Raw genomic sequence first — 14,317 nt, forward strand, 5'->3', positions numbered from 1 at the left:
TGAACTAACGATATCTCATATTTTATTTCACCCCATCTTGCCTGGCCCCGAAGTAGGTACTAGATAATACAAATTTGTGGCTATTTCCAATACTGGAAATGACAAGTAGTGTTCAATAGAACTACCTGTTAGGCTACTCTTTGAAGTTTCCAGCTCTTTCCAGCACCTGGTGGGATTGGCGCTTCTCTGACCCACTTGAAACATGCAGAATACTTGTTACCTTTCCACCAGCTTAAAAAGCTAGTGAGTAAGTCGTTGTATCCCTTTCTGCCAAATGCCCTGACTTATGGAGTTGAAGCCATCATCTGGTGGCGTGGGTTTCTGAGTGGCGAAGATGAGCAGACCCCCTGCAGACCCACACTAGAACATGTAGTAAAAGAGAAAAATGAACTTGAGATATGTTAAGCTTATGGAAGTTTAGTGGGTGCTGTGGCATCAGCATAACTTAGCCTATCCTGATGTATTACCTGGATTTTGTTCCGAAGTCTCCTCATTGGTGGTAAACTGTTTCGCCATGCCTCTCTTTTCTGAAATACAGGCACAATACCAAAGACACATGCTTAAGTTTTCCATCTTAAAATATAAAATCTCCTTTAATAGAAGCACCCCTCTAGCCACGTCTCCTTCTCTATTAGACACCCAAGTTTCTTGAAAGAGTAGATTAACCAGTGGTCTTCAAACTTTTTCTTGGACAATTCCTAAAAGTTTCATGCAAAAGCATGCAGTGGTTACCAGAAAGGGGTAGGGGTGGAAATAGCCCAGGGGTAAAAATACATGAAGGAGTTCTTCATTTACACTGGAAATTTTCTCATTCTTTCATCTTCTTGAATTTGCATTTCTATTCCACTTTCTCCAGGGAACTATGTTCTTCCTTTTCTATGTTTTGGAATAGTTTGAGAAGAATAGGTATTAACTCTTCTTTAAATGTTTCGTAGAATTCAGGATGCCTGGGTGGTTCAGTTGGTTAACCCTCTGCCTTTGGCTCAGGTCATGATCCCAGGGTCCTGAGATCGAGCCCAGCATCGGGCTCCCTGCTCAGCTCCCTCTGCCTGCCTCTCCCCCTGCTGATGAGCACTCGCTCTCTCTCTCTCTGACAAATAAAATCTTAAAAAAAAAAAAAAAAAAGAGGGGCTGCCTGGGTGGCTCAGTCAGTTAAGCGTCTGCCTTCAGCTCAGGGTCCTGCTTCTCATTCTGCCTCTGCCTCTCTATCTCTCCTGAATAAGTAAATAAAATCTTTAAAAAAAATACAATACTCTTAAAAGAGAGAGAGATGGGGAGCAGGAGCAGGAGGGGCAGAGGGAGAGGGAGAATCTCAAGCAGACTCCATGGCTGAGCACAGAGCCTGACTCGGGGCTCGATCTTAGGATCATGAGATCATGACTTGAGCAGAGCCCAAGAGTTGGACGCTTAACCAACTGCGCCACCCAGGTGCCCCCCCAAAGGAATTTTTATAGGTTAAAGTAGACTTACAGGATCCTGGGGTTTGGGCTAAGATTGCCTTTTGCCCTTAACAAAGTACTAACCTTGAGGCAGCTGAATTCCTAGAGGAAGGTCACTCTGCCTCTTTAAAGGCGTTGTCAATGGGCTGTAAATAGTAAGGAAATTTAATTTTTCTTTTGCCTTTGTTTCCCACATCATTGGAGTTTTGTTTGTTGGGAGTTTTTTTTAGTACTGATTCAATTTCTTTGCTGGTTATAGGTCTGCTCAAATTTTCTATTTCTTCCTGTTTCAGTTTTGGTAATTTATATATTTCTAGGAATTTATCCATTTATTCTAAGTTTTCTAATTCCACAGAATGATATTCTAAGGCAATCTATTTTATGCATGAAAGTCTTATCACTTTGTAATCACTTTTATCAATTTGTAATAATTCTCTACAATAAAAATATGTATATATGTTGAAATTTTAAATCTGTTTTACTTCCTATAACAAAAAGGCTCTTCTTAAACTTTTCTTCCAGATTGATTTATCATTAAAATTATTATTAGCAGGCAGGGCACCTGGGTGGCACAGTCAGTTAAGCGTCCAGCTCTTGGTTTCCACTCAGGTCATGATCTCAGGGTCATGAGATCCAGCCCCGAGTCAGGCTCCGTACTCAGCTCAGAGTTGGCTTGGGTTTCTCTCTCCCTTTCCCTCTGCCCCTCCCTGCTCATGCTCAGTCTCAAATAAATAAATAAATATTTTAAAAACTTATTATTAGCAGTCAATCAAAACAAGTATAAGTTTATATAAATAATTAGTAAACAAAAAGTCAAAATTGTATTGGAATTACAGCTCTTAATGAGATGGATGGGCTGGTTTCTTTTAAAAACAATCTGTGGATGAACATTACTTTTTTCTCCAGCTTTACTGAGATATCTCAATTGACATATAACATAGTCTCTAAGTTTAAGATGTACAATATGATGATTTATTTAATGCACATACATATTGCAAAATGATTACCATAATAAGGTTAGTGAACACCTCCATCATTTCACATAATTACCTTTTTTCGAGGTGGATGAGAACATTTAAGATGTACTCTCTTAGCAACTTTCAAATATATAGAATAGTAAACAATAGTCACCATGCTGTACAATAGATGCCCAGAATTTATTCATCCTATAAGTGGAAATTTATACTCTGTCCTACATCTCCCCATTTTCCCCCACTTTCCAGTCCCTGGCAACCACCATTCTACTGTGCGTTTCTGAGTTCAGCTTTTTTAGATTCCATGTGTGAGATCGTACAGTATTTGTTTTTCTCTGTCTGATATATTTCATTTAGCATAATGCCCTCAAGGTGTGTGAGTGTGTGTGCGTGCATGCGTGCGTGTGTGTACATTTTCTTTATCCATCCATCCATTAATGTAGACATAGGCTGTTTCTATGTCTTGGCAATTGTGTATTATGCTGCAGTGAACATGGGGTGCAGACAGCTCTTTGAGACAGTGATTTCGTTTCCTTCAAATATATACCCAGAAATGAGATTACTGGATTATATGGTAGTTCTATTATTATTATTATTATTTTTATATTATGTTCTGTTAATCACCATACATTACATCATTAGTTTTAGATGTAGTGTTCCATGATTCATTGTTTGTGCATAACACCCAGTGCTCCATGCAGAACATGCCCTCTTTAATACCCATCACCAGGCTAACCCATCCTCCCACCCCCCTCCCCTCTAGAACCCTCAGTTTGTTTTTCAGAGTCCATCGTCTCTCATGGTTCGTCTCCCCCTCCGATTTCCCCCCCTTCATTCTTCCCCTCCGGCTATCTTCTTCTTCTTTTTTTTTTAACATATATTGTATTATTTGTTTCAGAGGTACAGGTCTGAGATTCAACAGTCTTACACAATTCACAGCGCTCACCATAGCACATACCTTCCCCAATGTCTATCACTCAGCCACCGCATCCCTCCCACCCCCCACCACTCCAGCAACCCTCAGTTTGTTTCCTGAGATTAAGAATTCCTCATATCAGTGAGGTCATATGATACATGTCTTTCTCTGATTGACTTATTTCGCTCAGCATATCTATTATTATTTTTTGAGGAACCTCTGTAACTGTTCTCCACAGTGGCTGCACCAATTTACATTCCCACCAGGAGTGCCCAGGGGTTCCCTTTTCTCCTCATCCTGGCTAATACTTGTTATCTCTTATCTTTTTGATAGCTATTCTTACAGCGAGGTGATATCTCATGGGTGTTTTGATTTGCATTTCCCTGATGATTATGATGTTGAGCACCTTTTCATGCACCCATTGGTCATTTGTACATCTTCTTTGGAAAAATATCTATTTAGGTCTTCTGTCCATTTTTAAATTGTATTGTTTGGGTTTTTGCTATTGAGTTATTTGAGAGATGAACATTACTTAACAATAAAATAAATTATATTCCTATTTTTTGTTTTTATAAATGTTAGTGCTGAGGAACCTTGTCCACATATATAAATGACAATGTCACACATTTAGTTGAATACTTTCTGAGATCAAAAAAAAAAAAATCACACAGTGATCCATCATCAGAAATTACTTAGTAATCTCTCAGCTGACCAGATTGATTCGATTTTCCTTCAATTTTTCTTGAGCACAAAGAATTTGAAACTACCTGTATTTCAAAAATCATTAGAAGTATTCGCTTTCTTGGGGAGCCTGGCTGGCTCAGTTGGAAGAGCAAGCGACTCTTGATCTTGGGGTCATGAGTCTGAGCCCCATGTTGGGTGTAGAGATTAAATAAATAAAAACTTAAAGAAAAAAGAAGTATTCACTTTCTCATTTTCTGAGAGGTATGCTGACAAGACTTTGCCAAGGCTTACCAAATTACTATCAATTAAACCACTCTTTTATGAGTCACTTAGTTAAACCTGTTATACTCAAAAAGGGCTAGAAAAATTAGAATATTATTCATTTAAATACACCTTTATCAATCTGATATTTTTTGGAAAGATACTTTTCTATGCTTGAAATATATTTTCTTTAAAATTTGGGACCTGCAGATTTAGCTTATCCAATTTATGCAAAATACTTGCCACATAACCTAAGTGGCAGGGCCAGTTCTCAAGTCAAACCAGTCAGGCAAGTCAGATTCATTTTCTGTCAGAGAATCTGACATCATTGTTAAATTCAAATAGATGTGTTAAGGGGTGACTGGGTGGCTCAGTTGGTTAAGCGTCCGACTCAGATGAGTCGGGCTCCGTGCTCAGCGGGGAATCTGCTTGAAATTCTCTCCCTCCCTCTGCCTCGGCCCACCCCCCCCCCCAGCCCATGTGTGCTCTCTCTAAAATAAATAAATAAAATCTTAAACACACACACAAAATAGATGTGTTAATACACATCCCTGTGACACTTGTTCTAATGTTAACTTAGGTGGGAAAGGACAAGATCCTAAATTTGCGCACTGGATGAAATAAGGTACAACCATCATTAACATCTACGAGAGTCTTGTTTTGCTCTTACTGGATTCCTTCCAGTTAGGGGCAAGAGAAGTCATTAAATGAACATCATCCTTATTTCCACTCCACTTTATATGAATTCAAAACATCCAAACATAAGCCCAAACACACCATTTTTTTAAAATTTTTTTATTGTTATGTTAATCCCCATACATTACATCATTAGTTTTAGATGTAGTGTTCCATGATTCATTGTTTGTGCATAACACCCAGTGCTCCATGCAGAACGTGCCCTCCTCAATACCCATCACCAGGCTAACCCGTCCTCCCACCCCCCTCCCCTCTAGAACCCTCAGTTTGTTTTTCAGAGTCCATCGTCTCTCATGGTTCATCTACCCCTCCGATTTCCCCCCCCTTCATTCTTCCCCTCCTGCTATCTTCTTTTTTTTTTTTTTTTCCTTAACACATATTGCATTATTTGTTTCAGAGGTACAGATCTGAGATTCAACAGTCTTGCACAATTCACAGTGCTTACCAGAGCACATACCCTCCCCAGTGTCTATCACCCAGTCGCTCCATCCCTCCCACCCCACTCCCACTCCAGCAACCCTCAGTTTGTTTCCTGAGATTAAGAATTCCTCATATCAGTGAGGTCATATGATACATGTCTTTCTCTGTTTGACTTATTTTGCTCAGCATAATACCCTCCAGTTCCATCCACGTCGTTGCAAATGGCAAGATCTCATTCCTTTTGATGGCTGCATAATATTCCATTGTATATATATACCACCTCTTCTTTATCCATTCATCTGTCGATGGACATCTTCGCTCTTTCCATAGTTTGGCTATTGTGGACATTGCTGCTATAAACATCGGGTTGCACATACCCTTTCGGATCCCTACTTTTGTATCTTTGGGGTAAATACCCAGTAGTGCAATTGCTGGATCATAGGGTAGCTCTATTTTCAACTTTTTGAGGAACCTCCATACTGTTTTCCAGAGTGGCTGCACCAGCTTGCATTCCCACCAACAGTGTCGGAGGGTTCCCCTTTCTCCGCATCCCCACCAACATCTGTCATTTCCTGACTTGTTAATTTTAGCCATTCTGACTGGTGTGAGGTGGTATCTCATTGAGGTTTTGATTTGGATTTCCCTGATGCCAAGCGATATTGAGCACTTTTTCATGTGTCGGTTGGCCATTTGGATGTCTTCTTTGGAAAAATGTCTTTTCAGGTCTTCTGCCCATTTCTTGATTGGATTCTTTGTTCTTTGGGTGTTGAGTTTGATGAGTTCTTTATAGATTTTGGATACTAGCCCTTTATCTGATATGTCATTTGCAAATATCTTCTCCCATTCTGTCGGTTGTCTTTTGGTTTTGTTGACTGTTTCCTTGGCCTTGCAAAAGCTTTTTATCTTGATGAAGTCCCAATAGTTCATTTTTGCCCTTGCTTCCCCTGCCTTTGGCAATGTTTCTAGGAAGAAGTTGCTGCGGCTGAGGTCGAAGAGGTTGCTGCCTGTGTTCTCCTTTAGGATTTTGATGGACTCCTGTCTCACATTGAGGTCTTTCAACCATTTGGAGTCTATTTTTGTGTGTGGTGTAAGGAAATGGTCCAGTTTCATTCTTCTGCATGTGGCTGTCCAATTTTCCCAACACCATTTGTTGAAGAGACTGTCTTTTTTCCATTGGACATTCTTTCCTGCTTTGTCAAAGGTTAGTTGACCATAGCATTGAGGGGCCATTTCTAGGCTCTCTATTCTGTTCCATTGATCTATGTGTCTGTTTTTGTGCCAGTACCATACTGTCTTGATGATGACAGCTTTGTAATAGAGCTGGAAGTCCGGAATTGTGATGCCGCCAGCTTTGCTTTTCTTTTTCAACATTCCTCTGGCTATTCGGGGTCTTTTCTGGTTCCATACAAATTTTAGGATTATTTGTTCCATTTCTTTGAAAAAAGTGGATGGTATTTTGATGGGGATTGCATTGAATGTGTAGATTGCTCTAGGTAGGATTGACATCTTCACAATATTTGTTCTTCCAATCCATGAGCATGGAACGTTTTTCCATTTCTTTGTGTCTTCCTCAATTTCTTTCATGAGTATTTTATAGTTTTCTGAGTACAGATCCTTTGCCTCTTTGGTTAGATTTATGCCTAGATATCTTATGGTTTTGGGTGCAATTGCAAATGGGATCAACTCCTTAATTTCTCTTTCTTCTGTCTTGTTGTTGGTGTATAGGAATGCCACTGACTTCTGTGCATTGATTTTATATCCTGCCACTTTACTGAATTCCTGTATGAGTTCTAGCAGTTTTGGGGTGGAGTCTTTTGGGTTTTCCACATAAAGTATCATATCATCTGCAAAGAGTGAGAGTTTGACTTCTTCTTTGCTGATTTGGATGCCTTTTATTTCTTTTTGTTGTCTGATTGCTGTGGCTAGGACTTCTAATACTATGTTGAATAGCAGTGGCCAAACACACCATTTTTAATGCCAAACTTTGTCACCCACAAAAATCTGCAAAAAACAAAGGAAGTCATAAACCCTGACCTCCATGCCTTAAGAAGACTTCACTGGCACTGTTAAGAGAATAAAAAGCTACAGATTGGGGGAAAATACTTGCACATCCCATGTCTGTCAAGGACTGATATCAAGAATGTATAAAGAACTCTCAAAACTCAACAATAAAGAAAAGAAACCATATAATTAAAAAATGAGGGGCGTCTGGGTAGCTCAGTCAATTAAGTGTCTAACTTTGGCTCAGGTCATGATCCCAGGGTCCTGGGATCGAGCCCCCTGCTCAGTGGCGAGTCTGCTTCTCCCTCTCCCTCTGCCCTTCTCCCTGCTTGTGTTCTCTTTGTCTCTCTCTCAAATGAATAAATAAAATCTTTGTTTAAAAAGTAAATAGGGGCACCTGGGTGGCTCAGTCGTTAAGCATCTGCCTTCGGCTCAGGTCATGATCCCAGGGTTCTGGGATCAAGCCCCGCATCGGGCTCCCTGCTCAGCGGAAAACCTGCTTCTCCCTCTCCCACTCCCCCTGCTTGTGTTCCCTCTCTCGCTATCTCTCTCTCTGTGTCAAATAAATAAATAAAATCTTTAAAAAACTAAAAAAATAAAAAATGTTTAAAAAAATAAAAAGTAAATAAATAAATTCTTAGAAAATGAGACATGGGGGCGCCTGGGTGGCTCAGTCATTAAGCATCTGCCTTTGGCTCAGGTCATGATCCCAGGGTCCTGGGATCAAGCCTCACATCGAGCTCGCTGCTCAGCAGGAAGCCTGCTTCTCCCTCTCCCACTCCTCCTGCTTGTGTTGCCTCTCTCCCTGTCTCTCTCTCTGTCAAATAAATAAATCTTTAAAAAAAAAAAAAGAAAATGAGACATGGATAGAAAGTCACTTCTCCAAAGATACAAGGTTGGCAGATAAGCATAGGAAAAGATGTTCAGCATCACCAGGCACTGGGGAAATGCAAATGAAAACCACTGGGATACCACTACACATCTACTAGAACTGTTAAAATTAAGAATACTGAGAGTGTCAAGTGCTGGTGAAGATGTAGGGTAACTGGAATTCTCTGCCTGGCTCAGTGCCGTCAAGGGTAGGGCATGGGACTTCTGGGCAGAGTGCCTGGACATTGCTAGTGGGAATGTGAAAGGATCCAGCCACTCTGGCAGACAGTTTGACAGGTTGTTATAAAGTTAAACATATACCTACCATATGACCCAAACGCTCCACTCCTGGATATTATTGCGTGTACCAATAATTCATTCATATTTATTGCTGAGTACTATTCCACGGGATAAGCAAACCATGGCACATCCATACAATGCACTACGACTCAGCAATAATAATTGCTGATACACGCAATGACTTGGATGAATCTCGAAGACATTATACTGGTTGAAGGAAGCCAATTTCAAAAATTACATATGAATGATTCCATTCATAGGACATCATCAAAAATATAAATCTGGGCTGCTGAAGAACAGAGTTGTGGTTGCAGGTGGCAGGGGAAGGGTGTGGCCATGGAGAGGTAGCACCCGGGAATATTTGAGGTGATGTAACCATTCTTTATTCTGATTGTGGTGGTAGTTACAGGAATCCATACATGTATTAAAATTTATAGAACAGTACAAAAGAAGTCAATTTTAGTATAGTAAAATGTAAAAAATAATGTAAAAAATAAAATTTAAAAAGGAGACTTGTCACTCCTATTTCAAACTATCTCTTTATTTGGCATCCCAATGATTTTTATTGCCTTGGAGCAATGTAAGGTTTAAGGTGGGTAAGAGGTATGGCTTGCTTTTCTGAACAGAAGAAGGATGTTTAAGAAAGAAGAGGTGGGAAGGAGAGCTGGTGTTCTGTCTCAGACACAGGCCCACAATGACACTTTGGGGCTTGTGATTTATGCAGTGGCCTCCCAGTTGGTCTCCCCGCCTCCTTCCCACACTTTACTTGTTTTCCTAAGTTTCAAATCTGATCATGGACTTTGCTTCTTAATGCCAAGTAGCTTTGTGACTGCCTGTTTACTTCTTTCTCTCTAGACCGAGCTCACGGGTAGTGAAAAAGGCAGATGAGTACACTGACCCTTAATACACAACCCAGCAGGTGCCGAAAGAGACATTTTCAAGGTGCTTTAGGGGCTAGAAGAGGACGCACCCCCTTCTCCATCGGGGCTGTCAGGAAGCCTCCAGAAAGACACTCCATTAATGCTGTTTGTCCTCTGGTGGATCCGTAGGAAAACCCCATAAAAAGCAGAGACTCTATTAAACACCCTCCAGACCCTCTCGGTCTCCACCAAAATGAGGAGAGCACACCAAATGTTGTTCTGCACGTGACTTGAAGGACAAAGAGTCATAGAGCAGGGACCTCGGTGATCTATTTCTCTAACACTTCAGCCATTCCAGATTTCTTTCAGTTCCTCTTTCTCATCTGAGGGCCTTTAAACAATTTCTGCCCTCAGACGAGCGTTTTCCTCACCCTCTTCCTGTTGACTAACCTCCAAATATCTTTAAGTTTTCAACTTCAACATCACTTTCTGGAGGGGATGGAGGCCCCCATCTCCCCCTCAGTTAGGGGAACCCCTATGTTGCAAGCTCCCACAGCGGTCTGTACTTCCCTTTCTGAACACTTGTGGCATTGTCCCACCCCGTGTAAGGGTTGCCTTGTTGCGGCCTGTCATCTGTGAAAGCAGGGACCATCTGGTTCCTGCCCCATTCCCAAGGCTTGGCACAGAGCCTGGCACCTGGGAGAGGCTCAAAAATACTTGTCGCTTCCATGGAATTTCAATAGTTAGTTTACCTTCCTCATCTGAAAGAGGAAGACCAAGGCATGTCAGTGGGAGAGTGAGGTTTCTGACCATTTCAGGTTAGCAGCCAGGCCAGAGCTGGCTCGCAGACTGGAGAGCTCTCTGCCCTGGGTCCGGTGGAGCTGCCTCCTTGGCTTGCTTCTTTGCTTCTGAGTAGGACAGTAATCAACTGGGACATTGGTTTTTGTGTTCTTGGTGGGTTTTTGTTTTGTTTTTTTTTTGTATTCTCTGGGTTTTCACTTCTTCTAAAATGTGCACAAAGATGAGACTTTCCCAAGAACTGTTTTGATTCATGTAGAGAACACACTGCTTTTGAAGAGTGGGAGTGGGTGTTTCTTTAAAAATTACCCCAGCTTCCAAGTGTTTAATCTGAAACACTTTTGAATCTTTAGAAAATTTGCACCAATAGGACAACAAAGACCCATCTCTACTTCATCTAGATTCCTCTGTTGCTAACATTTTGCATAGCGGCTCGCTTTTTCTCTCTCTCTCCCTGTGTGTGTGTGTGTGTGTGTGTGTGTGTGTGTATATATATATATATATATATATACACACACACAGGAAGTAAAGGCTGTGCATCTTACTGAGGAGGTTGAGGGGCGTCAAGGGGCGGGAGAGGACATCCTGAATATATATATATATATATTGCGGCCTGTCATCTGTGAATCTGTCATCTGTTGACTAACCTCCAAATATCTTTAAGGTTTCAACTTCAACATCACTTTCTGGAGGGGATGGAGGCCCCCATCTCCCCCTCAGTTAGGGGAACCCCTATGTTGCAGGCTCTGTCTTCTATACACACACACACTATACATATATATATGTATATGTATATACTCTCTATACATACATGTACACATACACTTATTCTTTGTTGACCCATTTAAGAGTCAGTTGTAGACTAAAAATTATTACATTTTACCCCTGAACACTTTAGCACGTATCCACCAAGAACAATGAGCAATCTTCTACACAAATACAACATAGTTCTCAGTCTCACAACATGATTAGCTAATATACATCCATATTCAAACTTCCCCAGGTATGTCAATTATGTCCTTTATAACTGCTTTTTAAAAAATCCAGGATCCAGGGGGTGCCTGGCTGGCTCAGTCGGTGGACCGTGTGACTCTTGATCTCAGGGTCGTGAGTTTGAGCCCCATGTTGGGTGTAGAGATTACTTAAAAATTAAAATCTTAAAAAAAAAAGAAGCGTAAAAATCCAGGATCCAGTCAAGAATCATGAATTGCATTTTGTTGCCTCCTTCGTCTTCTTTAATGTAGAAGTTTCCTCACTACTTTATCTTTCATGATACTGACACTTTTGAAGAGTCCAGGCCAGCCATTTTACAGAATGTCCCTCACGTGGATTTGTCTGATTACTTCCTCATGGTTAGATCCAGAATCAACATTTTTTCTCTTTGAGCAAACATGCCACTCGCATGACACAGTGGGTGGCTCTCTGTTGGAGTGTCTTCAGTTCAGAGGTCCGGGGCCTTGAGGTCATGGGCCAGATCCCCAAGACACCCCCCCACCCCCCGCCAGGCTGGACAGTGGGAAGGCCCAGGGAGCCAGCAGGGAAAGGCCGAAGCTTCAGTCTTGGCAGAGGTCATGGCCAGCCATGGCTGCTGATGGCGGGGCACTGCTGCGGGGCAACCAAGGCCGAGCTGAGAACTTGTCCTTCCTCCCACGAGCTCCGCGTGACCAGTGGCCAGCTCCTCAGCCAGGGCGCCACCTGCTGCCGTGGCCAGTCTCCGATGATGCGGCTGCCAGGGGAGCAAGAAGAGAGCTGAGGTGATAACCGTGCCAGTGTAGTCCTACTGGAAAGAAATGACAGCACGGGGACAGGGGCACAACGACAGAGAACCAGAATTAAAAAACCAACTGACGGGGCGAGAGACAGAGGGGACACACCCCAGAGCAGAGAGTGAGAGACACAGAAGCAGAGAGTCAGACAGGCAGGCCCGCAGGGACAAAAAAGCACCAGCTGCGGGGCTTCACGAACAACTTCCAAGTCTGTTTCTCAGGCTCTTCGGCTTTAAGATTTTGGAAAGTGAAAAGCGGGTGGGTTTATACTGGTCTGACTCAAAGGGCACAAGGGTTTCTCCTAAGGGGCCATGTGGGGTCACCTCCTCCATCTGTCCTTTTCCAAACACAGAACTTCTTCCTGGTGCCCCCAAACCAGGCCCCAGGCCAGAAGTTTCCTGCTCTGGCTCAGAATGTCTTCCCATTTTTCACAGGGTTGTCAGCAGACAGAAACCTACTTGTCACACATCTGGGGCGAAGGGGAGGAGGAGAGAAGCAGACAGAAGGGACGACACAGAGAAAAGAAGGGCACCAAAAACAGCCTTCCCTCTGTGAGTGGAGAGCAACCCAAGACCCCAGGGGTTGCCCAGCGGGTATGACCGTAGCTAATAAAAACAGGCCAGGGTTTCTCACCCCGAGAGGGACTGGTGGGGGGCGGGTAGCTAACGGGGTAGAGCTCCCCACAGACGAACTGTATGTGGACAGAGAGGGCTTCCTGGCAACAATGTGCACCATCTGTACTTTTCTTTGGCAGGAAGAGAAGAAAATGTTAAAAGCACAGTGGGGAGCCATGACCCCGGTTTCAGGGCTCCCAACTGAACCCTGTCAGGCCCCTGTTCTGTCTTCTGCCCTTGGCTGAAAGAACAAAGCTCAGGCTGTGCATCTTACTGAGGAGGTTGAGGGGCGTCAAGGGGCGGGAGAGGACATCCTGAAAACTCTCCAGCCATTCCCGCTGCTCCTTCTCGCTGGGGCAGGTGAAGATGAATCTCCGCTCAGGGGTGACAATCGTGAGGCCGGCTTTCCAGCGGTTCCCTCGGATACCCTTGGGCAGGTCCTCATAGACTCCATACCCCTGCTCGTTGCTCCCAAGAAAAACCTGGCCCTGTTCAAAGGCATCCTGAAGATAGAGGACACTTGGTCATCAGAGGCCACACCTGGGACAGACGGGCACCTGCAGCCCAGACATCCCCCAAGCTCTATTTTAGGAAGAGTTGTTTTATGTGTGTAGTGAGGGTCTCTACTGGGGATCTCTGCTTGGTGGGACCTGGAATTTGAAAGGCTACAAAACCATAAAAGAAAACACACACGTGATCTGTTAAAATGATACTTACTTAACATTATGGGCAGCTTGCTATGCACCAAGAATTCAAGTTCTTGACCTTAAGTAACTTATATAATCCTCATGGCAACCTCTGAGGAAGGCACTGTTATTAAGCCTATTTTCCAGAGGAGGAAACTGAGGCACGGAGAGCTAAGTGCTCTGCCCAAGGCATAACACTAAGTGGCAGGACTGAAAGTTCTAAAGCCCACAGTCCTAACCACTAGCCTCCCGGTGAGAAGTGAGCCCTGAAGACAGGAAGAGGAGGAACTACATTTTTACAATGTTTACATTGTAAACTATAAGTGTTACAATGTTTAACTACACTGGCAGCAGTTTGGATACACAGAGGATGCCCTGAAGGCGGAGGAGAGTAGCTCTGTGCACAGGAGATGACAGAGACGAGCAAAAGTGGAGGTGTGTTCCTCACCAGGTTTCTCCCACACTGCAGCTTCCCCATAGTCCCTGGCTAGCCAGACCCCACCTCTGTCTGCGGGTGTACTAAAAAGGGGCCGGCAGTGGCTCTTACCAGTGGGTTCTTGTAATAGAGTAGCCTCCGCTCCTGGGGATCCAGGGCACACCACCTTTTCTTGAAAGGTTCTCTCTGCTGCAAAAGAGGGAAGCTCAAACCAGGGCCAGCCAAGTGGGGAGCACAGAGGTCAGAGAGCTGGCCAGTCCCTTAGCCGACAGCCACCCCAGTGCTCCTCCTGGAGGCTCTGCCCACCTCCCCCTGCCCTCCCCCCCCGCTGGCTGCACCCTGTGCCTCTGGGTGCTGCTGTGGGTAGGAAGAGGGGCTACGGACAAGAAGTCTCAGAAAAAGGAAGTGGGGGAGGGCGCCTGGGTGGCTCAGTTGGTTAAGTGACTGCCTTCGGCTCAGGTCATGATCCCGGAGTCCTGGGATCGAGTCCCACATCGGGCTCCCGGCTCAGCGGGGAGCCTGCTTCTCCCTCTGACCCTATCCCCTCTCATGCTGTTTCTCTCTCTCTGTCAAATAAATAAATAAACAAAATCTTT

General features: G+C 43.5%; 1 protein-coding gene across 2 annotated transcripts in view; it reads right to left on the bottom strand.

Moving 5' to 3' along the window:
• Positions 1 to 11,316: 11,316 nt before the first annotated feature.
• Positions 11,317 to 14,317, bottom strand: part of ADAP2 (ArfGAP with dual PH domains 2) — a 30,141-nt gene continuing 27,140 nt past the window's right edge. For both annotated transcript variants that reach the window (XM_032429072.1, XM_032429071.1), the window contains 3 exons: positions 13,833 to 13,910; positions 12,874 to 13,102; positions 11,317 to 11,945 (listed from right to left, as the gene is read on the bottom strand). In XM_032429072.1, coding sequence (XP_032284963.1) covers positions 11,899 to 11,945; positions 12,874 to 13,102; positions 13,833 to 13,910 — 354 coding nt within the window. In that variant the 3' untranslated portion in view covers positions 11,317 to 11,898. The remainder of the gene's footprint in view (positions 11,946 to 12,873; positions 13,103 to 13,832; positions 13,911 to 14,317) is intronic.

The sequence above is a fragment of the Phoca vitulina genome, unplaced genomic scaffold (genome assembly GCF_004348235.1).
Source record: "Phoca vitulina isolate PV1807 unplaced genomic scaffold, GSC_HSeal_1.0 scaffold40, whole genome shotgun sequence".
Lineage (NCBI taxonomy): Eukaryota > Metazoa > Chordata > Mammalia > Carnivora > Phocidae > Phoca > Phoca vitulina.